The 27305-nt window shown below is 48.0% G+C and overlaps 1 protein-coding gene and 1 long non-coding RNA gene across 4 annotated transcripts; both read left to right on the forward strand.

The window, feature by feature from the left end:
- Positions 1-845: 845 nt before the first annotated feature.
- On the forward strand, positions 846-2957 carry LOC127597787 (uncharacterized). The gene is made up of 3 exons (XR_007961749.1): positions 846-994; positions 1516-2000; positions 2324-2957. It is a non-coding gene; the product is annotated as an uncharacterized LOC127597787 (long non-coding RNA).
- An 8149-nt stretch (positions 2958-11106) lies between these two features.
- pdf (peptide deformylase, mitochondrial) lies at positions 11107-13685 on the forward strand. Of its 3 annotated transcripts, XM_052061030.1 has the most exons (4): positions 11107-11250; positions 12384-12710; positions 12900-13002; positions 13090-13685. In XM_052061030.1, the coding sequence occupies exons 2-4, from the start codon at positions 12426-12428 to the stop codon at positions 13245-13247; spliced, it is 546 nt and encodes a 181-aa protein (XP_051916990.1). In that variant the 5' UTR covers positions 11107-11250; positions 12384-12425; the 3' UTR covers positions 13248-13685. The 3 variants fall into 3 exon arrangements, with proteins under 3 accessions (XP_051916990.1, XP_051916988.1, XP_051916989.1); XM_052061028.1 differs by having other exon boundaries at positions 11108-11250; positions 12384-13002; XM_052061029.1 differs by having other exon boundaries at positions 11116-11181; positions 12384-13002.
- The last annotated feature ends 13620 nt before the right edge of the window (positions 13686-27305 follow it).

Below are 27305 nucleotides of genomic sequence, written 5' to 3' on the forward strand. Positions count from 1 at the left end.
ATCAGGGATGTTCTCCTTCTTGCTCCTTTGCCAGCCTGGCGCAACCGGCGTGGTGGACAAGTCAAGTCCTGGGCCACCACGATGAAAGAAGACCTTGCGTACCTTTCCGGCCGCCAGTGGTGGGTCTAAGCCGGTGGAACCAGGACTGGCTGAAGCTGTCGGTTGACCTGGCACAGGATCGCCGCGCTTGGGCCGCCATGATCAGGGATGTCGTGCGCGCCAAGGAAGAAGCCGGTTCAACCCGCCCAGGTTGAAGGCCGTTGCAAACAAAAAAACAAAACTCTCACACCCGTTCGTGCGTCTGTCAAGCTGGTTGGGGCCAAGTTTGTCTGGCCTGGATTACGCAAGGACGTCAGGAGGTGGGCGGCTGCATGCGTGGCGTGTCAGCGCGCCCAAGTCCACCGGCACACCAGGGCGAACCTTAAACCTTTTTCAATTCTGGCCAGGCGATTTGACCACATCCATGTGGACCTGGTAGGCCCCCTCCCTCCGTCGCAGGGTTTCACACATCTACTCACGATGGTAGATCGTACCACTAGGTGACCGGAAGCAGTTCCCCTGTCATCTCCGACCTCAGTAGATATAGCTTGTTCTGTCATCCTGGGTCGCGCGTTTTGGCACACCATCAGATATTACCTCGGACAGGGCTCGACAGTTTGTGTCGGAGCTCTGGTCAGCCATGGCAGGGTCCTTGGGTGTGCAGGTACACCACACTACGGCCTACCGCCCACAGGCTAACGGGTTGTGCGAACTAAAAGCTGCGCCGCGGGCTGCACTTTCGGGCGGTAACTGGGTCGACCGCCTTCTGTGGGTTTTGCTCGGTTTACATTCGGCTCCAAAAGACGATCTTAATGCCGCCTGTTGGATTCACCTGGCGCTTTAAGAGGGGCGGGGCTGCCACTGACAGGCGACCGTTCGCAGGACGTATAAAAAGCAGCATCGCATTACGTTACGTTAGTGAATACACTCGCTTCGTCGTCGGCATGGCCCAATGGTAAGATACGCTTGTACTTTTATTTACCGGATATCTAAAGTTAGCTTTAGATTCGATCATGATCGGTTGCTTTGTTTGTCTGCTTTGCATTATGTCCGTTGTGCTTTGTTTGCAATCACAGTCGGTTACCGTTCGCAATTGGCAATTTAGACAGTGTGGGCTAAGGTGTTTTTAGAACAGTGGTGTCTTTATTTAGCTCATTTTTGCATAGTTGTTGTGTTTTCCCATTTGATGTTTGAATGAAGTAAATTGCGTTGCAGCTGGGCTTAATCATGCTGGTGCTCCACTTCCGGGTTGGACCTTTGGGACTTGTCGTTCTTTTGTTCGAGTCGACTTGATATGTTTGTGATGCATGGTTTCTTACATTTAAAATAATGATGGTGATAATACATAGTAAAATCATGGTTGATTAAAGCATTTATTAAATGTATTGTTAAAATAAAAGTATTGTCAATTCTATACCTATTTACATCGTGATGCAGAAAGATATATTCATTTTTCTGCATTTATGTGTGCTTTAGGTTATTACCTACTTCTGATACTGCTACAGCTTCTGCAACTACTTCTGTTTCATCTACGACTACTTCTGCTGCAAAGTGTCCCAATAAATGTATAAAAAAAAGTACAGAAAGAGTGATCCTTCCATGCTTGCTGACGATCCCTATTCAGAGGGCCGTGAAGAACGGAAATAACTGAACAGTAATAACCATGGGGTTGGATAGGATCCCCGATGAGTTTCAAGCCTTGAAGAGGAATCACTCTCCAAGCAAAAACCTTGTCTATTCAGTCCTGAGATTGGCCAAAGGAGCACCGCCATCTAGTGGGAAAGACCCTTGGTAAAATAAGCTCTGGTCAGACTAGGAAAATGGACTCCCGTGAACTTGAAACCCTCAGAGTGAAGCGCTCTGCTGCGCAATCTTCCTTCACAAAGAGGACCAATAAGCTTGCCTCCATAGTCAACCTGTTGGGAGAGAAAGCCCTAATTGATGAGCTGAAGGCCCTTGAGGTAGACCAGTGGTCACCAACATGGTGCCCGCGGGCACCAGGTAGCCCGTGAAGACCACTTGAGTAGCCCGCCAGTGCCTGGACATTGTGATTTGCTAGTAGAAATTATGATTTAAAAATGCAAACATTGGCAGTACTGTGAGACATTTCGAAACACGATCAAAGTCTGACAATTTAAATCAAGTATTAAAAATAACACATCCTCATGTTATTGAAGGTATTTTGGACAAATATGTTATTTCAGACGTGTATCAATTTGGTAGCCCTTCACACAATCGGTACACATGAAGTTGCTCTCACCCTCAAATGTTGGTGACACCTGAGGTAGACTATGAGAGGGTCAGTGATGCAGGATTCGACTATGCTGAAACTCAGTGCGGTAAAGGGAACCGAGGATGAAGAGAGCAAGGCGGAAGAAGAAGCAGCCTGGATCGCAGAGAAAACGGCTGAATGCCTGCGCAAATGCACCAAAACCGTTGAGCTCATCCAGGAAAGAATCTGGACGAAGTTCGATGCAGATGACATCAAGGAATGTATTTCCAGTGCAGAAGCTAAAATGGTTCAACTGGAGAGCTGCAAAATAATAAATTACATAAAACTGACTTTGAGCTCACCAGAAATTGCCTGAAGAGAGAGGATTGACGAGCTCGAGAAAAAATGCAGTGACTGGAATTTATTAATCTCATATGCCAACACAAAGGTGTTGAAGGAGAAGGTTCGAGCTCTGTGGCGCCGGGTTAGAGACTTTGAGGATAGCTGGCAGAAAAGAGATGCAGAAAAGTCGTCCGATGTGGATGACAGGGCCCCACTGGAAAAAGAGTCAGACAAAGCAAAAAACATGCCTGATCCTGTCAGCCCCACAGAGCCTCCATTCACCAGTCTCGGTCTCAAGCATGAACTTCCTTCCCAACGCCACCCCAAGTGTTCCATTTAATCCCACACAAACAACCATCTCAAATACAGATGCCAAAATCAAGATGCCTAGTGGACCAGTTGGTGGCAGCATTGGAGCAGCATCAAGTGCCTTGAAAACACCGCCAATGGACCAGAGTGCTCCCCGAGGTAACCCTGACATGTATCCTGGAGGGTATGGGTCCATAAATCAGTTCCCTCGAGAGAGAGCACGGCTCCCCACATTTTCAGGCGACATGACAGATTACTTCCGGTGGAAGACTGAGTGGGGAGAACTGGAGAAAGAAAGATATATACATTTTACTGCATTTATGTGTGCTTTAGGTTATTACCTGCTTCTGCAACTACTTCTGTTTCATCTACGACTACTTTTGCTGCAAAGTGTCCTAATAAAGTCTTGTCTTACTGTTTATTGTGCATGTTAAATTGCTCCATGTACTGCACTTTGTATCCAGCGATGGCTGTTTGAAAGTGCTCTATAAATAGTGACTTGACTAAATGTATCAAAGTACAGAAAGAGTGATCCTTCCATGATGGCCGACAATCCCTATTCAGAGGGTCGTGAAGAACGGAAATAACTAAACACCGCCCCTGCTGAGTAGGCGCTCGGTCAGCCACTTCCTGTTCCCGGTGAATTTCTGCCTGAAGGTTCCGGCGCACCTTCCCTCTCATTTGTCGGAGGGACCCCTAACTCCGACACCGGTTCACCATTTTGTTCCCAAAGTGTTCGTACCGCCTCGCTTATGTTGACCCGTTTTGTCTTTGTGCGCCATGATGCCCACAGCTCGCCCCTCCAGCCACCGTATGACTGCCCATTTAGGGTGCTGGAGTACGGTGATAAGAGTTTTGTGCTTGATATGGGTGGACAAAGGGAGTGTGTTTCATTACCTAGGCTCATTTGGCTGCGGGTGATATGCTGTTGCCGGCCAGGTCCCTCGCCGTGGTCGTCCTCTGAAGCCCCCAGCTTCACGTCAGCATGTCGGTGTTGAGTGTCGCTCTCCCACTCGTGACTCACCTGTGCCTCCTGCCCGACTAGTTTCATCTGCGCCACCTGGAGACGGACTGCGTAGTCGTTGTGGCAGGCTAATAAAGACCCCTGTGAAGTTGTCATTTCGATTTGTCCTTCTGGTGTTCGGGGTGGGGGGGGGGGGGGGGCTATTTAGCGGACACTAGGACCATGCATCTCACCCAGCAGGCATACTGTAGGGGGCGTGTTTATGTGAATGTCTTGGGCGCAAAGGTGTTCAGATCCACTTGCTGGCAGTCGTGGAATAAGGATGTGTTTACAGTCAATCGTGTGTGGTCCTTACGACTGCCACAAGATAAACGAATGCCACAATGCATCATTTTTCACTTCATGTGAGCTTTTTAAAAATCTTGTACCATTTGACGGATTTTTTTTGTTTCTGAATACAAAAACCCTTATCATTTATTCACATTTGCTGTTGCCCACTGTTTCCGCCTTTAATATGACTCTTCTTCACTCTCAATTGCGAGAGGCCCATTTGGCCATTGCAAGCGACGATAGCTTCCCTCTGTTGGTCAGGGTCACTCACTGCCACGTCCTGAAAGAATATCGCACTAGTTCTTATTACTCCATAAAAATGAGCAAGAACACAAAAATCACAACCCTGTGCACACAAGCTATACTACACACCAAAACCAAACAATATAAAAATTATATTTTATATATAATATATAAAAATTAGCAATAAAATTCCAAATAAACTAAATTTTAACGATAAATTAACACCACAATTCTATCACACATTTGCATTATATTTTTATTTACAGATATCTGAAAATTCAACTGTGTGCTTTTTAAAATTCTTTTGACTTTTTTTTTGGGGGGGGGTGTGAAATGCAAAAATCATTGCATTTTATTCACGTTGAAGATAAATTAACGGCACATTACCTTCTCTAGCCACATAGGTACTAAAATTATGGATTTAAACACGGATTGCGGTTTCAAATTAAGGTTTTAAACTAGGGTTTGAAACTATCCAACAGTCCATGCATTTTCTAGTCCGCTTATCCTCACAAGGGGTGTGCTGGAGCTTATCCCGGCTGTTTTAGGGCAGTAGGCAGGAACTGTTTGCCAGCTAATCGCAGGGCACACAGAGACGAACAACCATTCACGGTCACAATCGCACCAAGGGACAATATAGAATGTTCAGTTAACCGACCATGCATGTGATTGCAATATAGGAGGAACCCGGAGTACCCGGAGAAAACCCACGCAAGCATGCAGAGAACATGCAAACTCCACACAGGGAGGCGAGCCAGAATCAAACACAGCCCCTCTGCACTGTGAGGCACTTACCATTGGACACCACATAACTCGGGATTGGTTTTAAACAGTGGTTTCAAACTAAAATTGGTGTTTAAAGTGAGCGTTTCAAACTAGAGTTAGGATTTTAAATTACAGTTTCAAGACAGGGCTTTGAATTAAAATGCTGAATTTAATTGGGTCGTGTCACGTTGCGCCCGAGGCGATGAAAAATCGCCTCGTGCACAACAAAAATAACGAGGTGGATCCCAGGAAAAAGCAGACACAAAAAGATCTTGTATAAAAAACAAAGGGTTTTAATACGAACAGAAAGAGCCCGACAGGGAAAACGGTAACAGAAAACGCTGGTCAAATAAGGACCAGGAAATAAGGAAAAAACAACTGAAAGCGCTCGCGAAAAAACAAAGAGCGAGGAAGTATTGAGATCAGTAATCTAGAGCAATAACAATTTGGATGAAACGCGAATATCAATAGTAGTGGCCGTAAGGCAAAAAGGCAGCGAGTAAATTCGAACGATGAAATAGCGAGCGAGAGCAATGGCACGGTAAGGAATTCTCCGGCAGTGAGAGGACTGCCGGAGTCTCTTAATAAAGGAGGGTAATCAGCCCGAAATTACGAACAGGTGTGCAGAACAGGCGGAGGAAAAAACCCGCCACCTGCTGGCGGGCACGCGACGTGACAGTACCCCCCCCCCCTCAATGGACGCCTCCCGGCGGACTACCCGGCTTGGATGGATGAGCAGTGTGGAAGTCGCGCAAAAGGGACGGATCAAGGATCCAGGAGCGTGGCACCCATTGCCGCTCCTCCGGCCCGTAGCCCTCCCAGTCGACCAGGTACTGGAAACCCCTGCCCCTGCGCCGAGAGTCCAGGATGGCACGCACCGCGTACACCGGACCACCATCGACCACCCGCGGAGGCGGCGGCGGAGCGGGAGGAGGCGCCAAGGCGCTGGAAGACACAGGCTTGAGCAGGGAGACGTGGAACACGGGGTGAACTTTCATGGAGGCCGGTAGCCGGAGCCTGACCGCGACGGGGCTGATGACGGCCTCGACCTCGAATGGTCCAGTGAATCGAGTTCCCAGTTTTGCAGACGTGCCGGCCAGGCGAAGATCCCTCGTTGCCAGCCACACCTTCTGTCCCACCACATATGAGGGCGCCGGGCGCCGACGACGATCTGCGATCTGCCGGTTCCGGGACGCAGTGCGGGACAACGCAGCCCGGGCCTCGTTCCACACGTGATGGGCCCGCTTAAGGTGGTGCTGTACAGAGGGGACTTCCACCTGCCCCTCCTGGGACGGAAACAACGGTGGCTGGTACCCGTAAGCCGTCATGAAAGATGATCTGCCTGTGGCGGAGGAGACGAGGGTGTTGTGGGCATATTCTACCCAGGGTAAGTGGTCGACCCAGGATGCGGGACGGTGGAGGCACACACAGCGGAGGGCCGCCCCCAGATCCTGATTGGCGCGCTCAGCCTGTCCATTGGACTGGGGGTGGTATCCCGAGGTCAGGCTGGCCGTAGCTCCGAGGGACCGGCAGAACCGCTTCCAGACGCGAGACACAAACTGGGGCCCCCGATCCGACACAATGTCCGCCGGAATGCCGTGGAGACGGAAGACGTGTCTGATGAGGAGGTTGGCGGTCTCCAGCGCCGACGGCAACCTGGACAAAGGCACAAAATGAGCAGCCTTGGAGAAGCGGTCCACGATCGTGAGCACGACCGTTCGACCCGTGAGCGGGAGGCCCGTGACGAAGTCCAGGGCGATGTGGGACCACGGGCGAGGAGGAATGGGCAACGGCTGGAGCAGTCCCGCCGGAGGTTGATGGGACGACTTGCCGCAGGCGCAGGAGGTGCAGACCTTGATGTACTCCGTCACGTCGCTACGGAGCTCCGGCCACCAGAAACGCTGGGCGACGAGTTGCACAGTCCGGTTCACCCCGGGATGACACGCCACCTTGGACCAACAAAAATAACGAGGTGGATCCCAGGAAAAAGCAGACACGAAAAGATCTTGTATAAAAAACAAAGGGTTTTAATACGAACAGAAAGAGCCCGACAGGGAAAACGGTAACAGAAAACGCTGGTCAAATAAGGACCAGGAAATAAGGAAAAAACAACCGAAAGCGCTCGCGAAAAAACAAAGAGCGAGGAAGTATTGAGATCAGTAATCTAGAGCAATAACAATTTGGATGAAACGCGAATATCAATAGTAGTGGCCGTAAGGCAAAAAGCCAGCGAGTAAATTCGAACGATGAAATAGCGAGAGAGAGCAATGGCACGGTAAGGAATTCTCCGGCAGTGAGAGGACTGCCGGAGTCTCTTAATAAAGGAGGGTAATCAGCCCGAAATTACGAACAGGTGTGCAGAACAGGGGGAGGAAAAAAACCGCCACCTGCTGGCGGACACGCGACGTGACAGGTCGGGATTGAAATTAAGGGTTTAACTAGTGTTAGGGTTTCAACAAAGGGTTTCAAACTAGGTTCAGGGTTTCTATTTAAGGTTTTAAACTAGGGTAAGCGTTTCAACTTTGGATTTCAAACTTCGGTTAGTATTAGGCTTGAAGATTTAAGGACTTTTACCAGTTTACATTTAATTTTGCAAAGAATCCTGGCCAAAAAGGTTTAGATTTAGAGATGGCTATTGCGTATTGGAATTTAGTATTGGATAGAAGATTCCAGTTCCTCGACCTATGGAAAACATTTTTAGTTGAGCACCATAAAATATCAATTCCCAAGGATATATGGAACCTGCTGCTGGACTTCAGCACCATGATCACAGATGACGCGTCCAATTATGACGAGGAAGGAGCCTGGCCTGTACTTATCGATGACTTTGTGGAGTTAGCACGACCGCACGTCAGGACCAAGTGTAACGCAGTTTGAGTTCCTCTCCACAGCTCACGCAGACAAGAGAAAAGAACACATGGCCCTCATTAAGCTGACAACTGCGTTGCGTTTTCAATCCTCAGGACTGAAATATTTTACACAGCAGGAATTTACATTCAAGTTGTATCCAATCCAATCCAATCCAATATGTCACCCCAAAAGCACAATAACAGACAAGGATGGCGTTTATTGGCCTTGCAAAGTCAACTCAGGACCCAGGACAGTCACGCAGGTGGGGTGTGCTCCTTTTCTTTGATTGTCACCCCCCGCCCCCTCCACCAAGGCAAAGGCATTGGTTTGGTCTCGTACCATCGTCTGGGCATTGTTGCAGGGTGGTCAAACCTAGCCAGCTAATCGGGTAGGCGTGGCGGAAGGCTGGGACGTGGGCGAGTGGTCAGCATTGGGTTCACCAACCTGCCCAGATGACTGTCCGAGACCAAACCGATGCCTTTGCCCTGTGGCGGCGTTGGACCAGCATGTGGGCAGACAACAAAGAAAGAAAAAGAGCATACGCCACTGCCCACATGAGTGACTGTCTTGGACCAACTCCATGCCGCCCACTAAGACCAGAAGGAGCTGTGCCGCACCCGCCAGACCAGTAGTGGTCCGGGTTGCAAGTGAAGTGCAGGATCACCTTGGCCCCCACCCACGTGACAGTCCAGGACCGAAGCAATGCTGCGCGATTGACCTCGCCACACCTGCACCGTGCTTGGTGGGAGAGGAAAATCATCTCGCGCCCACCTGCATGAAGTCCGGACCGAGCCGTTGCCGCCCACAGCCCCGCCAGAGCTGCACTATGCCTGCGGCAATGTGGCTCAGATGAGCAGGATGGTGCGGACTGACAGTTGTCATCTGGCTGGTTGCCCTTTATGTCAATCAAGTAACGGGATTGATGATAGGCTGACATTGTAAATTCTGCTGTACATACCACGGTTGTTTGAATGGCCGTTAATGACATTTGTAACGTCCCTAAGTCTCTGAAATGCATGACTCAAACATTCTGGTTTCTGGGGTTAGCTTGCAGCATCTACCGTCCTCTCTGACTGAATAAATTAATAATAATAATAATAATACATCACATTTGTAAGCGCCTTTCACAACACTCAAGGACACTGTACAGCCAAGACCAATAGTAAAACACAGATAAAATAATAAATAAAGAAAGAAAGATTTAAGGCGGGTAGGCAAGTCTGAATAGGTGGGTTTTGAGCTGGGTTTTGAATAAGGAAAGAGAGTCAATATTACGAATGTTGGGAGGAAGTGAGTTCCAGAGTTTGGGGGCAGAGCGACTGAAGGCTCTGCACCCCATTGTACTGAGACGGGCAGAGGGTAGAAAAAGGTGGAGGGAGGATGAGGACCTGAGTGAGCGAGAGGGAATGGAGATTTGAAGAAGATCTGACAGATAGGGGGGCGCAAGGTTATGGATGGCTTTGAATGTATAGAGAAGTATTTTGAAGTTGATTCTAAGTTTGACAGGAAGCCAGTGGAGCTGTCGGAGGATGGGGGTGATATGATGGAAGGAGGGGGTTCTCGTGATGATCCGGGCTGCTGAATTCTGAACAAGTTGAAGTTTATGGAGGAATTTTTGATGGACACCGAAGAGGAGTGAGTTGCAGTAGTCAATACGGGAAGTGACGAGACTGTGAACAAGGATAGCGGTGGTGTGCGGAGTGAGTGAGGGACGGAGGCGGTTTATATTGCAAAGGTGGAAATGAGCGGACCGGGTAATGTTATTGATGTGGGAGTGAAAGGATAGTGAACTGTCAAGGATGACACCCAGACTCTTCACCTGGGGGGAAGGAGATATCGTGGCATTATCAATTGTGAGGGAGAAACTGTCGGCTTTGTTTAGAGTGGATTTGGTACCGACGAGTAGGAGTTCAGTTTTATTGCTGTTTAGCTTGAGGAAATTGTGGGTGAACCAAGATTTGATTTCTGAGAGACAGTGAGAGAGGGACGAGGGTGGGAGAGAAGCGTCGGGTTTGATTAAAAATGTGGTTTGATGGAAATAAACTTATTGTCATCAAACCACGTTTGCTGAACCCATATAAAATCATGAAACCAAAAAATCTGAACCCATCTAATAACAGATAGATGGTATGAATTTAGAAAGGGTATCTGAAAACAAATCCGAGGAGTAATTACTGATGACAGAATTTGCTGGAAAACTGAGATAAAACACATACCATGTCCAAAATAAAACACTTCCTGAATGAAATGAAAGTCTTCCATATTATTTGTAGTTCATTGATATCACCATTTTTGAACTCCTACATGCAGGGTTCTTTACAAACGTTGTGCATTCTTCAAAAATGAGCCATCAAAACAATGCATAATGGAACTTTTCAAGAATAGACCAATAAATTCGATACAGTCCAAAATTATAAATGTAATCTATTTAACGGAATCAAAACTGTCCAACTAATCTTCAGAGCTAGAAATGGTTTATTGCTGGAACATCTATGTTAATTGTAAGGTAGGGGAATAATACGTTTAGTCTGGGGACAACTAATTTTTAAGGTCCGCTACATGTGCACAGCAAAAAAGAACTTTGTATTCATGTCTATGAAGTTAAACTATGTAATAGGTGGTGGACACCCTGAACCTGTTGTTTTTATTTCCATTTCAATTTGAGATTACCTTATTTACATTTTCGAAATAAAGTCAGTTAATTAATTAAAGTGTACAAGAACGCCCCTTCAACCTGGGAGGACCCTCAGTTCATTGACCGACTTCAGTATATGTCACTTTTTATGTCACAATTATTCAAAATAAGTTCAGGCAACACCACGTGGTTTGTAATGATTGCATTAATCATTACATTTGATTATCTATATAAATTAATGACATTGTGAAGAATGTTTGCTGGACATTAAAATGTGAAGTGATGAACCATAACAACAAACAATTTGTCGGAAACAACCATCTTTGTTGTTTGTGTTCGCTTCGAACGCCTTGAAGTCGGAAGTGGGACAATGCGAGTGGGATAGCCCCCACCTTCCTGGAACTCAACAAGCATGTAGGATGATGAACCCGGAACTGGTTAAGCTTTGGATGCGTTTGGTGTTTCAAGCAGCAAGAAAAGGTCAGAGAAAAGGTACGATGCGCGGATTAAAAAAACTATAGTCCAGGGCTCCAGCAAGTGGTCTCATTTTGCCCCTGAAAGGTGAAACAGCGCGATTTAAAATTTCATCCTCGCACGCAAAATTACAACCGTTAAGTCTGTTAATTTTTATGCATGTTTATTTTTGTGCTGACACACGTTTGGTCCACACTTCGGATCGATGTTTTTCCGTCTCCGAAACAACGCCGTCAAAAACAGGATACAGTCATGACGAAAGACAAAAAACTACCGTCAATCGACAACTACCTTCGGCTCGCCCGATTGCACCTATTGCGGTCCAGCCAGGCGCCATAGCGATTGTTAGTACTCTGCATTACGGTAATCCGAAAAATGCGAGCGGTGTTGGCCACCTTCAAAACAACGGTTATGCAACTAATGCATGCACGTCAGTGGTTTCGATTTAAAATAATGTTATAAAATAATTTCTGAGCAATCAGTTAATGATGAGTTCACCAAGGGAGAATGAAAACTGTCTCACAATAGCACCAAGAAGCGTTCTGAAGTTGAGATCGAAAACGAAGTCAATGTTAACTCTACATCAATGACAGATATTTTACTTGCTTTCCCCACCCAAAAAAAAAGAAATCTTTCAATAATGAATTTTTGTCATCCCGGAACCAGGTCAGGTCGAGTGAATACTAGGCCACCTCTGGTATCCAACCACAGTACTGTACTTTCATTAAGTTCTGATGTTCCATTCATCCATGCATCCATCCATTTTCCGATCTGCTTATCCTCACATGGGTCGCGGGTGGTGCTGGAGCCTATTCCATCTGTCTTCGGGCAGTAGGTGGGGGACACACTGAACCCGTTGCCAGCCAATCACAGGGCACACACAGACGAACCACCGGTGCTCACACTCAAACCTAGGGACAATTTTAAGTTTTCCATTCACCTGCCATGAATGTTTTTGGAATGTGGTTTATTTATGGTATGAAGATTAAATACAGGCAATTAAGATCCCATTTAGTAGAGCACCAAATATTCGTGAAAAATTGCTACTTGCGGTTGGGATCAATCCCCCATGAACTATATGGTCCACTTTAGAAGATGTTTAGATATTATATTGTTATTTGTTATTTTATAATATGTTATTTGCCTGACTATACAGTGCCTGGGCAAACTGGCATTAAAAGACTACATCTTTCTAAATCACTTCATGTGTATCATTGCAGAATCGTGAATCTTTTCCTGACTTCCTGGCTCTGGCCCTCACTATGGCCCAATGTTCATCAATGCTTCAGCTGTACCACGTCGGTTTGAGACGTTGCGCAGCTCTGTCCACTCATTTCCCACACACTTTACCAAAGACACGCGCACCTTTTGCAAACTCTTACTCCACGGACATCAAGGTGCGTTCCTACTTTCAATACCTTAAACACAAGATGATATCCCCTCCCCGTCCTCCCTACCATCACATATGTCAAGTGGGGGACCCAGTGCTGCGATCAAAAGCTGTAGCAGTTGACCCAGCAGCTATTAAAGGACCTGAGGTCCAGAAGGTAATAAACACGCTGGTCAAAGTCATGCGTAAATTTGAGTGTGTTGGCATTAGCGCTCCTCAGATCGGGGTGCCACTTAGAATCCTGGCCTTGGAGTATCCACAGAAGCTTTTGGATGAGAGTTCACCCGTGTCTAGAAAAGTTCGTGAACTCTCTGTCCAGCCATTGAGAATATTTGTCAACCCTCAGATGAGGGTGCTGGATTGGCAGACAGTGCTCTTTCAAGAAGCCTGCGAGAGCATCTGTGGCTTTTCTGCCACAGTTCCACGTTACCTTTCGGTGGAAGTATCAGGTACATCATTTTAGATCACAATTTAGTCGTCAATCTAATCTGCAAAATCTGAGAAAACATTTTTTCCCCATGTTTGCTTCACCCTAGGTGTGAATGAGAATGGAGAAGATACAACTTGGCGGGGCAGCGGTTGGCCAGCTCGAATCCTCCAGCACGAGATGGACCACTTGAATGGGGTGCTTTACATTGATCACATGGACAGCAAGACTTTCACCAATATCCACTGGCAGGCATACAATGAATAGAAAAGACCACAAAGTGTTTTGAGGCTTTTCTCTGATGGAAACAAACTATCAACTGTGTGTGCATACATTTTTTTGCGAAGTATCCGATGAATCAACTCGGATTTATGTGTAGGAATGGTTAAATTCCAGCACAACTCCGATCCATTAAAGAAAAACCTAGTGGGAGAACAGTAAAAGTACAAATAGAACACAAGGCTTGCCTTGTGTTCTATCAACAGAACTCGTCCCACCAACCAATTCGTCAAACGAAAGAGAATGAAAAAGATTTTAGGTCAAGTCTGGCTGTTAGCTTTCTTTGAAAAAATTGAAAGTTTGTGTCGGAGGATCATCCATTCAATATTTGAACGTTTGAAAGTTAATTTATTGTTACAAGTTTGATGCAAATGCAGGAATCGGTGTCAGTGCCTTGCTGGTTTGCAATACAGTGTTTGCAATCTTTTTGGGGATCCATCTATTTTCTGATCCACTTATCCTCACAAGGTGGGGGGATCCCAGCTGTCTTCAAACAGTAGGTGGGGGACACCCTGAACCGGTTGCCAGCCAATTGTGGGGCATACAGAGACGAACAACCATCCAAGCTCACAATCACACCGAGGGACAATTTCAGTGTTCCATTCACCTGCCATGAATGTTTTTGGAATGTGGGAGGAAACTGAAGTACCCGGAGAAAACCCACGCCGACACGGGGAGAATATGCAAACTCCACACAGGAAGCCCTGAGCCAGCATCAAACCCTGCACCTCTGCACTGTGAGGCCGACACGTTAACCAATCGATCACCGGACCGCCCTGTTGTTGTGGATACTTTATTTAATTTATGGACTTGGTTTTGTCTTGTTGATTTTGCAGCAGTGCCTCCGTCAATAACTCCCTACAACATTCTGTCAACGCCGCCAGCTCCAGAGCGCAGGCAGGACTGGCTTTTGTTCCTTAATTCCGTAATTATTGAACCATCACAACATGTACAGGTTTATTTTAGATTTTCATGGATTATACTTACTAAATAACCTGATGTCCAATCATTTAAAGAATGTATCTGAGGCTGTTCTGAGGCTCTGATCCAACAGAAATAAATACAGCCGTTATACCGCACCAAATTTGTTCTTTTGTTGTTCCTGAATTGTGTTCCAAATACTGTAGTACGTTTTTCTTTCCACTTGTACTACAGGTTTTACTGAAGCGCTGTGATGGGATGGGATGGAGGGGCAGGGGGGAGGGGTATTCCGCCCTCTTTCCTATGATTTTAGAAAGGGTAAATGTCTGTGTTTCTGAATGGAAATGAGACCAATGGCCTTTTCACACTGCACTTCGTAATGCAGCGAGCCATTTACAAACCCGTTGATTGTGTATGTGCTGTGAGGGCAGGAGGACGTAATGGCATGTCGTAGTACAATGCGTACAGTGTGGGCATTTACAGTGACGTGATGCGGCCTTGAATTGAAAACTGTTTAACTCGATGTCAGGTTGGTCCAAATTGACACTCAAGAATAACCAAAAGGAGGAGACAGGAGACTCGATTCTGGTACCAGGAGGGAACGAGGAGAAGCGTTCGGTTTCAGTTCTCCACACGTAACCCTAACGATCTCCCCCTTCACCTCCTCATTTATTGGGAAAAGCTACTACATAGGTGTGTCCAACCTAAAGGGTGGGGGCTGTTGAACACACACTGAACTTGTTTGACTATGTGTGTGTATGTGAGTGCAATTTACATACATGTGTGCAAATAGACATAAACATCCCGTTGCAGCTGGTGTTGATGTCTCCATTCACGGTTCAGCCTTGCTCGCTGTTTAGTCTTAACTGTTATCTCTTCCCAGCCACGTCCTCGGAAAGGTGGTTGCGACCCTAACTTCTCACACAGTACAGCAAGCAAAAGTGAGCACATAATGATTATAGATGTGAGTAAATAATAAAGGATAAATCTTTATTGAAAGCATAAGCGTTCTTCATTGCAGGCAAAGCAAACTAATGATTGAAAGCATAAGCGTTCTTCTTTGCAAGCAAAATCAAACTATACTGACAGGCAGAAGCATTCTTCATTGCGAGCATAAAATGACGACACGAGAATCAACCGAATAATACGTGAATGTATGATTACTAAACAATAATAAATCCAACACTCGAGAGGGATGACACAGTGAGATCAGAAGTCACACCCAGCAGGAGACAGGCTGGCAGAGTGATGAGAGTACTCAAAGCAACCAACCAGTGGAAAAAGTCTCCCTGTCGCTTTATGGTTGGGTGCCATGTGAGCACTTAAAAAGAAGGGCAAACTTGCCCCAGGGTTCTGTCGTCCTCCCGTGCTGCCCCATGGCGAACACCAAGTGCAATAAGAGCTTAAATATGCGTTAACATGGCAATTTCGAACAGGTGGGGTTTAACAACCTCTTTGGATGTACTCAAATACTTAGACTTGCCAAAATATTCTTAAATCCACTAAAAAGTGAAAGTGAGAGAGTATCCTCACAGGTTTACGTAGCGTGACCTCACAGTGGCCACAGAGCACTGAGACTAATGTGTGTTTGTGGCTGTGTCGCTTCCAAACTAATGAGATTAGTTTACATAAATAAATTGTGTATGCGTAAGTTAAACATAAATAAAAACGGAATACAATTTACAAATCATGTTGACTGTATAGCAGGGGTGTCAAATTCATTTCACATCGTGGGCCACATACGGCCTCGGTAGATTTCAAGTGGGTCGGGCCATTAAAATCATACCATACTCTGCTCTAAATAACCAAAATATTATGTCTTTCCTTTGTTTTGGTCTAAAGAAGAAGAAAGACAAAGAACATTAGGAAAATGTTAACATTTAATGAACACATCTTCAACAAAACATTTCATGAAGCACATTAGATTTCCTTAGACAAATGTGCAATTTACTTTTATCATTCACATACCTGTATATGCATTGCTACTGTACCCACTGAGAGTGCAAAGGCACAAAAGTTTAACAAGTAATTGGTATTGAAAAATATAGTCATGCATTTTAAGATTAACCGAGATTTATAAAGAAAGGCATTTTAAAAGCATTTACACATGTGCATATAAAATCTAAACGTAATCCCTGCCTACCCTTTACAAACTAAGGAGAGTTCTATTATATGTGTAAAGAAGAAAGTACGTATTCACATTTCCTTGATAGCGTCAGCTGTGTTGAGTGAGTGCCTCAGTGACAGACTTGAGACTGCTATTTTCTTCTACTCTGATCAAAAGAGAGTACCGGTAGATCAGTGTTCCCTAGCGGATACTCTATGAATTGCACCTGATTAAAAATATTCATTCCGTGTCTTTTATGCATTTTTTTTCACTTTTAAATGATCCTGTGGGCCTGATCGAACCTCTGGGGGCTGGTTCTGTCCCGTATGTTTGACACCACTGCTATATAGTTAATCAAATACACTACAAAGAGGAGATATTTAGTGTTCAAACTGCTAATTTTGAACCATTAACTTGGCTGCAACACATTGCAAAAAAAGCTGGGACAGGGTCATCTTTACATTGTGTCACATCACCTTTTTTTAATGACAACATTAAATAAATATTTTGGGAACTGAGTACACTGATTGTTGAAGCATTGTAGGTGGAATTCTTTCCCATTCTTGCTTGATTGGATAGCTTCAGCTGCTCAATAGTCTGGGGTCTGTGTTGTCATATTTAATTTTTTGTAATGGGCCACAAATTTTCAATGGAAAACGGGTCTGGACTGCAGGCAAGCCAGTATAGGACCCGTACGCTGTTGTAAGACATGCAGAATGTGGTTTGGCATCGTCTTTCTGAATTAAGCAGGGTCGTCCATTAAAAAGATATTGCTTGGATGGCAGCATAGGTTTCTCCAAAACCCTGTATGTACCTTTTCAGCAACAATGGTGCCGTCACCGATATGTAAATTACCCACGCAATTGGCACAAACACAACCCCATACCGTCACAGATGCTGGCTTTTCAACTTTGCGTCCTTAGCAGTCCAGATGATTCTTTTCCTCTAGTCTATGGCCTTGAGGGCATGATGTCGACAATTTCCAAAATCAATTTGAAACGTGTTCCACTTTGTATCGGTCCATCTTAGATGAACTCTGGCCCAGAGAACTTGGCGGTGTTTCTACTTGCTGTTGATAAATGACCTTTGCATAGTAGAATTTTAAATTGCACTTCGGCTGTCACGCCCATTTGTTTTCTGAAATGTTATTGAGCCCATGTGGTGATATCCTTTAACACATTGATGGCATTTATTGATACAGTGCTGCCTGAGGGATCAAAATTCACTGGCATTCAATGCAACTGTACATTGAGGAGAGTCGCTCATGGTGTAGTGGTACACTTGGCTGACTTGTTTGCGGGCAGTGTAGGATTGGTTTCCATGTGGATGTGGGTGTGAATGGTTGTTTATCTCTATGTGTGCTTCTGCGACCGGCTGGGGACGAGTTCAGGGTGTAATCTGCCTTTTGCCCAGACTCAGCTGGGATAGGCTCCAGCACCCTCTCGTGGCCCTGTTCAGGATAACCGGAGTTGAAAATAATAATAATAATAATGACATCGAGGAGAAGCCAGATGAGGTGGCTTGGGCATCTGATTCGGATGCCTCCTGAGCGCCTCCCCGGTGAGGTGTTCCGGTCATGTCCCACCGGGAGGAGACCCCGAGGAAGACCCAGGACACGCTGGAGAGACTATGTCACCCAGCTTGCCTGGGAACGACTCGGGATCCCCCGGGGAGAGCTGGAAGAAGTAGCTAGGGAGAGGGAAGTCTGGGCTTCCCTGCTAAAGCTGTTGCCCCCGCGACCCGGCCCCGGATAAGCGGTAGATGATGGATGGATTGATGGATGGATGGATGATAATAATAATCAATTTCATTTATAAGCGCCTTTCAAAACACTCAAGGACACTTTACAATCAAAACAAGAACAATAGAACCACAGATAAAACTGAATTTAGCGACTCGAAATAGTTGACGCCGGCAACATCGCCGCCTCAAGGAGCACCAGCCGACCCAGCCAGGCCGGCCAACACGCCGTGGTCCGCGGATCGGCTGCCGTTTCTGCCGTTGTCTCAGCGTGGCTGGCGGGAGGACAACCGAAGGAGGCGATGCCCCTGGAGCCATCGAGGTGGAAGCCACGACGAGATCCACGGCGGATGCACCTCCGGAAAGGACGAGGAGGAGCTACCCGGGAAACGGTGCAGCGCAGGCGGGGAGCCCGACCACCGGAAGCGGAGCCCAAGAAGCCCCGCCACTGAGCACCACAGCAGTTCCCCCACTGGCAGACGGAGGAGCAACAGGACTAGTGATGTGTCGTTCGCGAACGAGCCGGCTCTTTGAAGTGAACCATGGGAGCCTGCTCCTCATTGGGAGCCAGTGGGGAGGGTTACACACACACACGCACACACGCACACAGCAGCACACTGAGCAGCACGCGAACAAGACAGACGAGGAGACGAGAGAGCTAGTTAGTGAAAAAAAACAACACGGTGGAAAGTGGAAAGGTGAGAAAATCGATAGGAAACGCAGTGAAATATGGGCTCATTTCAATTTAATTGATAGTTCAAAGGCAGCGTGTAGACTGTGCAAGGTTAAAATATCCCATAGATCAGGCTCCACAAATAACCTGCACAGGCACATCAGAAATATCCACCCATCAGTACAATTTGAAAAGAAAAGACAAGCAAGAGAACCAGCTATTAATGAAGGTGCTAGTGTGTCTGCAACTGTTGCTGCTTCTGCAATGTAACAACTGCCTAGATGTACAACCCGGAGCTCTATGAGCCACTTTATGCAAAAAGCTATAAGACCAGCAAAACAGAACACCATTGATGAGGAACTGGGTAAAATGATTGCAAGGGATTTTCATCCATTATGTGTTGGCTGTGTGTTGTCGCAACATCTATCCCCTCAGAGAGAATCTTCTCCAAAACAGGGCAAATATTAACAGAGGAGAAAGAGGATAAACCCCTCAAAGCTGAGGCACTTGGTTTTTCTTCATGCCAATCTTCGCTAAAGACAAGCTAAAACCTTTACGTGGATGCTGGTTTTTTTCTTTTTGTTTTACAAATTTTAATTTATAATTTGTTGTGTGGTATTCAAAGCTTACTGATGTTGTTTTACTGTAAATAATTAAAAGCTTATAAATATACACATTCAGAGATTGGAACTTTTTGACAACCTTGTTTTGAGATGGGTCTTTGTACTTTGTTTTTATTTTTGTAGCACTCCATGTTGAGTATGTTCAGAAGAATATAAATAAAGCCATATAAATAATAAATAATTGATATAATGTCTATTTTTTCCATTAGTACTTCATTTACACATAATATTACGTTATTTTTGGAACAAGCAACAAAAAAAAACTGAGGAGCCATTTGGGAGCTGAAAGAGCCGGCTCTTTTTAGGGAGCCGAGGCAAAAGAGCCGGCTCTCTAAAAGGAGCCGGAATTCCCATCACTAAACAGGACGGTCCACGGCAGCACAGCCCACAGGCCCCGCCAACCCCCGCCAGGGGGCGCAGAGGGGCGGAGAAGGCACGGAGCCCCGTCCGACAGCCGAACAGGCAGGATGCCGCGACAGCGCGACCGAGGACAACCGTGCGACGACCGACGGTCCAAAACCACAACGAACTGCGACAGGAGATGAGGGTTTCTCCCATGACGAGAGTAAACTGTAAAACAAACGCTAAAAAGAATTGCGGGTGAGCAGCGGCAGCCAGACGCGCCAGCCAGACGCACCAGCGTTCACTCATCCGGGTTGTCACTCAAGACAACCCGCAAGTTTTTCCACACCGAGTACACACTGTTAAGGAATATTACGCCTGCAAACCGAACCTTATTTTCAGTAATGCTGTGAGTGCTGCAGATAAGACTGGCCATCATTCATTCATCTTCCTAACCGCTTGATCCTCACTAGGGTCGCGGGGGTGCTGGAGCCTATCCCAGCTGTCTCCGGGCAGCAGGCGGGGGACACCCTGAATCGGTTGCCAGCCAATCGCAGGGCACACAGAGACGAACAACCATTCACACTCACACTCACACCTAGGGACAATTTAGAGTGTTCAATAAGCCTGCCATGCATATTTTTGGAATGTGGGAGGAAACCGGAGCACCCGGAGAAAACCCACGCAGGCCCGGGGAGAACATGCAAACTCCACACAGGGAGGCCGGAGCTGGAATCGAACCCGGTACCTCTGCACTGTGAAGCCGACGTGCTAACCACTGGACTACCGGGCCGCTGTTTGATTGATGACTGGCCATCAATCAAACAGAAATTACATCACTGTTTCCTTATTTTTTATGTCTTAACAATAACCAACATTAGTATTTCACCAAAAAAAACAACAACATAGCTACGATAATAAAATGCAATAACTATAAGAAAGCTTTACTTTTAGAAATCCGTGGCTCAAAATGGCATGGGAATCTCGGTGGGCAGGCACCAAAAGACAGACAACACAGCCAGCTTTCATAACCTGCTGGATTGATCATTAGTGAAATGAGTGTCCGTAGTTACTTTATTATTATTCTCTGACTGTACACTAGGTTGCTACAAAACTACTCTTGGGATGAAAACGGTTGTGCTGTTAATAGCCCGTGAAGAAAATAAAGTGTTTGACTCCGCTCTGGCCATGTAATTTTGCCTCCCGACACCATACACTTAACCTGGTTAGGGACGATTAAAGGGACAGACAAAAACCTACTTTCGTCCTTGCTTGGTCCGTCCTTTTTACAAAACTTCTCATCCTCCGTCCCAAAAATGGGAACTGACTTTGGAAAGTAGGTGGCGTCCACCTTGACCTGCTTGCCATTACAGGGCACACAAAAAAATTTGAAATAAATATGTATATCAGCACGTCACAACACCGGGGCTAGGGGGTGCTAGAGTTACATCAGAAAACTAACTTACCCCCGTTCAGCCAGCCCCAATAATTTAGTCTCCATCCATCCATTACCGCTTTATCCTGACGAGGTTAGGGGGGTGCTGGAGCACACATAGACAAACAACCATTCACACTATCAATAACAACTAAGGAAAATGTACAGTGTGCAATTAGCCTACCGTGCATGTTTTCGGAGTATGGGAGGAACCCAATACCATAGTTTTGCCCAGTACCCGGGCAAAACTACTGCAGGCATGGGGAACAAATGCAAACTCGACACACCAAATCCAGATCCAGATCCAAATCCATGACCTCTACACTGTGAGGCGGATGAACTAACCAGTCAACACCATGCCACCTTCCTTTATTCCAGTGTAGAAATATATATATAAATTTAAAATTCCTTGTCTCACCCCCCCTCGGGTGGTGTCCGTCCCTCATTCAGCTCGGGTCCTTTACCAGAGGCCAGGAAGCTTGAGGGTTTTGCGCAGTATCCTTGCTGTTCCCAGCACTGCACATTTCTGGACTGAGATGTCCGATGTACCCGGGATCTGTTGCAACCACTCATCTAGTTTGGGGGTCACTGCTCCGACCACCACAGGCACGACTGTCACCTTTATCTTGCAGGCTCTCTCCAGCTCCTCTCTGAGCCCTTGGTATTTCTTGAGTTTCTCGTGTTCCTTCTTTCTGATGTTTCCATCACTTGGGACCGCTACATCCACTACAACGGCTTTCCTCTGCCCTTTATCTATGATCACGATATCTGGTTGGTTCGCCATTACCATCTTGTCAGTCTGGATCTGGAAGTACCACAGGATCTTCACTCGGTCATTCTCCACCACCTTTGGAGGTGTTTCCCATTTTGACCTTGGGGTTTCCAGTCCAGGACAGCCCTCTCTAGCCACCGATAGGATTTCTAGAGATCAGCCACTTCAGTTATGGTCCAGTGGTAAATCCCGTGTAGGGGCTTGTCCTCCCATGATGGTCCCTCTTCCAACGCCTCATCTTCTGTTCCCCATTGTCTGAGACATTCTCAGAGTACGTCATCCGTTGGAGCCTTCTCCTTCATGTATTCATATATATATATATATATATATGTCCCTAGGTGTGAGTGTGAGCGTGGATGGTTGTTCGTCTCTGTGTGCCCTGTGATTGGCTGGCAACCGATTCAGGGTGTCCCTTGCCTACTGCCCGGAGACAGCTGGGATAGGCTCCAGCACCCCCCGCGACCCTAGTGAGGATCAAGCGGCTCGGAAGATGAATGAATGAATGAATATATATATATATATATATATATATATATATATATATATATATACACATTATAGCTGTCAGTTTAGCGCTTTTTATTGGCATTAATTTAAATCAATTTTAACGGGATTAATTTTTTTCTCACGAAATTAACGAGGCACACGTCACAAGCGGATGTTACTTGTTTGGAACTATTTTGTGTGGAAGGTTACAGTGTTCTGCGTCCATATAGAGCGGGTGGAGCTTCTCTGTGTTTGTCTGACAGTGGTAGCGACCTAGCGAAAATAAAACGTCTCCAGTGTTGTCAATCAAAATGAGGTCTACACAAAAACTGTAGAGAGACTTCCGCACAAGAAGGACCAACACAATCAACGTAGCCTGACTGTGTCACGTCCCGTGTTTGCCAGCAGGGGGGAGGCTTTTCCTGCCTACCGCCGACACACCTGTCACCCATTAGGGACTGATTACACGGGCTTTATCTTTGTGCTCGGGCAGTTGACTTACTGCCGGAGTATTCCACGCCGTGCCAATTCTCTCGCTTACTGTTCTTATCTATTCGTTGCCATGTAGCCTTGTGGCTGTGATTGCGCGTCGTTATATCTACTCATATAAATTCCTATTGTTGCCAACTATATTCCTTGCCATTTTCTCGCAAGCATTTTCTGTTACTTCCTTTTATTCCTGGTCCTGATTTTGACCAGCGTTTTCTGTTTGTTGCTCCCGGACGGGTATTTTGTGTTTTTGTATTAAAACTCATTTGTTCTCGGACCATCTTTTCTTTGTCTGCTATTTCGGGGATCCACCTCCTTATCTTGTTGTGCACGAAGCGATCATTTTATCGCTTCGGGTACAACGTGACAGAATACTTCGGCCACCATGGATCCCGCAGACTTAGAAAAGATTTTTTCCGCTCTGTCCTGCCGAGAGCAACAGTTGAGTCAGCAGGGCCAAGCCATTGCGGAGATCAGCAGCGCGGTTTCCATGCTGGCTCACAGGGGCGATGATTTCGAACCCCGTTTATTACGGTTGGAGGAACGGAGAATACCTTTCCCCGTAGTTCGTCCTGCCACCACAAAGGCACCCGCATCATTTCCTACTATGATGAGGGAGCCGTCGCTTCCACACCCCCCACGTTACGGGGGTGAGCACGGGCAGTGTGGGTACTTCCTCCACCAGTGCTCGCTCGTCTTCGACCGGCAACCTTCCCTCTATGCTACTGACGCCGCGAAGGTGGCATATATTATGAGCCTGTTGACAGGTCCGGCGGCGTCATGGGCGATGGCGACAAGCGACGCGAAGCCGAGCCTCCGGTCTTCATTCCACGGCTTCGTGGCGGCGTTTCGCCGGGTTTTCCACCATCCCGTGCGGGGCAGAGAGGCTGAGGGCCGGCTACTTGAACTCCACCAGGGGAGGCGATCGGTGGCGGACTACTCCATCGAGTTCCAGATTCTGGCCGCCCAGAGTGGCTACGGTGACCGGGCGCTGTGCGGACTGTTTCGTCGTGGATTAAACACCGAGCTCAAGGATGAGCTGGCGACTCGCGACCACAGCTCCAACCTGGAGGAGTTAATCGAGCTCTCCCTGCGATTGGACAACCGCCTGAGAGAGAGAAACCGGGGGCGGGGAGGTGATCGTTCTCCGTCCCGGTGTGCCACGTACTGCGGGGAGGAGCCGATGCAGCTGGGTGGCGAAAACGTTGGACCGGAGCAGAGACGGCGCCGATTCAACGATCGGGCTCGGTCTGACAGCTGTCAACGAGGTCCTCATGCTGCTCCCAGCCGACCGGAACATTCCCCATCCTCGCCCTCCAAAAACTGTGAGTCCCGACCCCGCGCAGAGTCCCCCACGCCTCGGCGAACTGACTCCTGGCCGGGACACACCGGGAGACTGGAACTCGAGGGCGAGATATTTGAGGGGTCCCGGTCGCGGCGGGTTAGTGCTCTGATAGACTCGGGGGCTGATGGTTGTTTTATGGATACCGACTTCGCCGCTGACCTGGGTTGTAATGTCGAGAAGTTGGCCGATAAAAAGCGGGTTTGTGATCTCGATGGACGCCTCCTGGGGGTCGTAACGCAAAGAACAGAACCACTAAAACTAAAATTATCCGGTAACCATGTTGAGCATCTACGGTTCTATTTAATGCAGTCTCGTAACGCTCCGGTTATTCTCGGCTTGCCCTGGCTCAGGACTCACAATCCCGTAATTTCCTGGGAGCGTCCGGCAATAGAGAGTTGGAGCCGGAGCTCTTATGAACGTTGTTTAGGATCAGCCGTAGGGCAGCACGAATGTGCCGGTGACGACATCCCCGAAACTATCTGCCTTGACGGAGTGCCAGACTGCTATCATGACTTGCGACAAGTGTTCAGCGAGGATCGCGCACGCTCTTTGCCCCCGCACCGACCCTACGATTGCGCCATAGACCTGCAGGCGGGCGCTCCGTTGCCAACCTCACGGCTGTATCAGGTGTCTAAACCCGAGCGCGAGGCACTGACGGAATACATCAACAGCTCGCTCGCTGCAGGTCTAATTAGACCATCGCGATCGCCGTTAGGTGCAGGGTTTTTCTTTGTTGGAAAAAAGGACAAATCCCTGCGACCGTGTGTGGATTATCGAGGTCTGAACGACATCACGGTAAAAAATAAGTATCCGCTACCATTGCTGGACTCCGCCTTCGCCCCTTTACAGTCAGCCACAATCTTTTCAAAATTAGATTTACGCAGTGCCTACCACCTGGTTCGCATCCGGAAAGGTGACGAGTGGAAGACTGCTTTTAAGACCCCGCTCGGCCATTTTGAATATCTGGTTATGCCCTTTGGGCTGACAAATGCTCCCGCCGTTTTTCAAAATCTCATCAATGACGTGTTGAGAGACATGCTGAACATTTTCTGTTTCGTCTATCTTGACGATATTTTAATTTTTTCCCAATCAATTCAAGAACACAAGCGACACGTCAGACTGGTATTGCAGCGTTTATTAGAGAACAGGCTCTTCGTCAAGGCAGAGAAGTGTGAATTCCATGTACCTGTCATCTCCTTTCTGGGGTTTATTATTGAGCAGGGCAAGCTGAGAGCAGACCCCACCAAGACGGAGGCGGTGACGAACTGGCCAACACCGACTAACCGGAAGGAGTTGCAGCGCTTCTTGGGGTTCGCTAACTTCTATCGTCGTTTTATTCGCGGCTACAGCCAAAAGGTACTCCCGTTGACCCATCTGACGTCCACAAAAGTCCCATTCAAATGGGATTCGGCTGCGGGGTCGGCGTTTTCTAGCTTAAAGGCCGCATTCACAAATCCCCCGGTATTGCAACATCCTAACCCGGACTTCCCGTTCGTCGTAGAGGTGGACGCCTCGGATTCGGGGGTCGGGGCTGTTCTGTCCCAGCGTTCCCCGGTCGACCAGAAATTGCAACCCTGCGCCTTTTTCTCTCGTCGACTCAGTACAGCCGAGTCCAACTACGACGTGGGCAATCGTGAACTGCTAGCTGTAATCGTCGCCCTACAGGAATGGCGCCACTGGCTCGAGGGGGCTAAGGAACCGTTCACGGTCTACACCGACCACAAGAACCTGGAATATCTCCGCTCCGCTAAAAGACTCAACCCCCGTCAGGCCCGGTGGGCACTATTCTTAACCCGGTTTAACTTCATCCTCACATACTCTCCTGGCTCTAAGAACACCAAGCCCGATGCCCTTTCCCGTCTCCACGACCCCGTGGAGAGGGACCGGTCACCGGAGACCATTCTCCCGACCCGGTGCATCGTGGGGGCGTTGAGGTGGGAGATCGAACAGAAGATCCAGGACGCCCTGGATGGTGTCCAGGTCCCGGCTGGATGCCCCACAGGGAAGTTGTTTGTACCCCCACCTCTGCGCTCGGAGGTGTTGCAGTGGGGGCACGGGTCCAAGGTGGCCTGCCATCCTGGGGTGAACCGGACTGTGCATCTCGTCACCCAGCGGTTCTGGTGGCCGGAGCTTCGGAGGGATGTGGTGGACTATATCAATGCCTGCTCCGCCTGCGCCTGCGGCAAGGTCTCACATAGGCCTCCGGCAGGACTGCTCCAGCCATTGCCCATCCCTCCTCGACCTTGGTCACACATCGCCCTGGATTTCGTCACGGGCCTTCCTCCATCCCGTGGGCGGTCGGTCGTCCTCACCATCGTGGACCGGTTCTCTAAGGCGGCTCATTTTGTTCCGCTGTCCAAGTTGCCGTCTGCACTGGAGACCGCCGACCTCCTAGTTCAACACGTCTTCCGTCTCCATGGGATCCCGATGGACATCGTCTCGGACCGGGGGCCCCAGTTCGTGTCCTGCGTATGGAAGCGGTTCTGCCGATCCCTCGGGGCCACGGTCAGTCTGACCTTGGGATACCACCCCCAGTCCAACGGACAAGCCGAGCGTGCCAACCAGGATCTGGGGGCGGCCCTCCGCTGTGTATGCCTGCGCAGTCCCTACTCCTGGGTCGACCACCTGCCGTGGGTGGAGTACGCACACAACACCCTCGTCTCTTCAGCCACTAGTAGGTCCCCCTTCATGTCGGCCTACGGGTATCAACCGCCGCTGTTCCCGTCCCAGGAGGGACAGGTGGAGGTCCCGTCTGTGCAGCATCACCTCAAGCGAGCCCACCGCGTATGGAAAGAGGCCCGAGCTGCGTTGTCCCGCACGGCGACCCGGAACCAGCAGATCGCGGACCGTCGTCGGCGCCCGGCACCTACTTACGTGGTGGGGCAGGAGGTGTGGCTGGCTACGAGGGATCTCCGCCTGGCCGGCACGTCCGCGAAACTGGGGCCCCGATTCACCGGACCGTTCGTGGTCGAGTCCATCGTCAACCCCGTCACGGTCAGGCTCCGGCTGCCGCCCGCCATGAAGGTTCACCCCGTGTTCCACGTTTCCCTGCTCAAACCAGTGGTTTCCAGTCCCTTGGCTCCGCCTCCCACTCCGCCCCCCCCCCCCCCCCC

Source organism: Hippocampus zosterae, chromosome 3, assembly GCF_025434085.1.
Source record: "Hippocampus zosterae strain Florida chromosome 3, ASM2543408v3, whole genome shotgun sequence".
In the NCBI taxonomy this organism is placed as follows: Eukaryota; Metazoa; Chordata; class Actinopteri; order Syngnathiformes; family Syngnathidae; genus Hippocampus; species Hippocampus zosterae.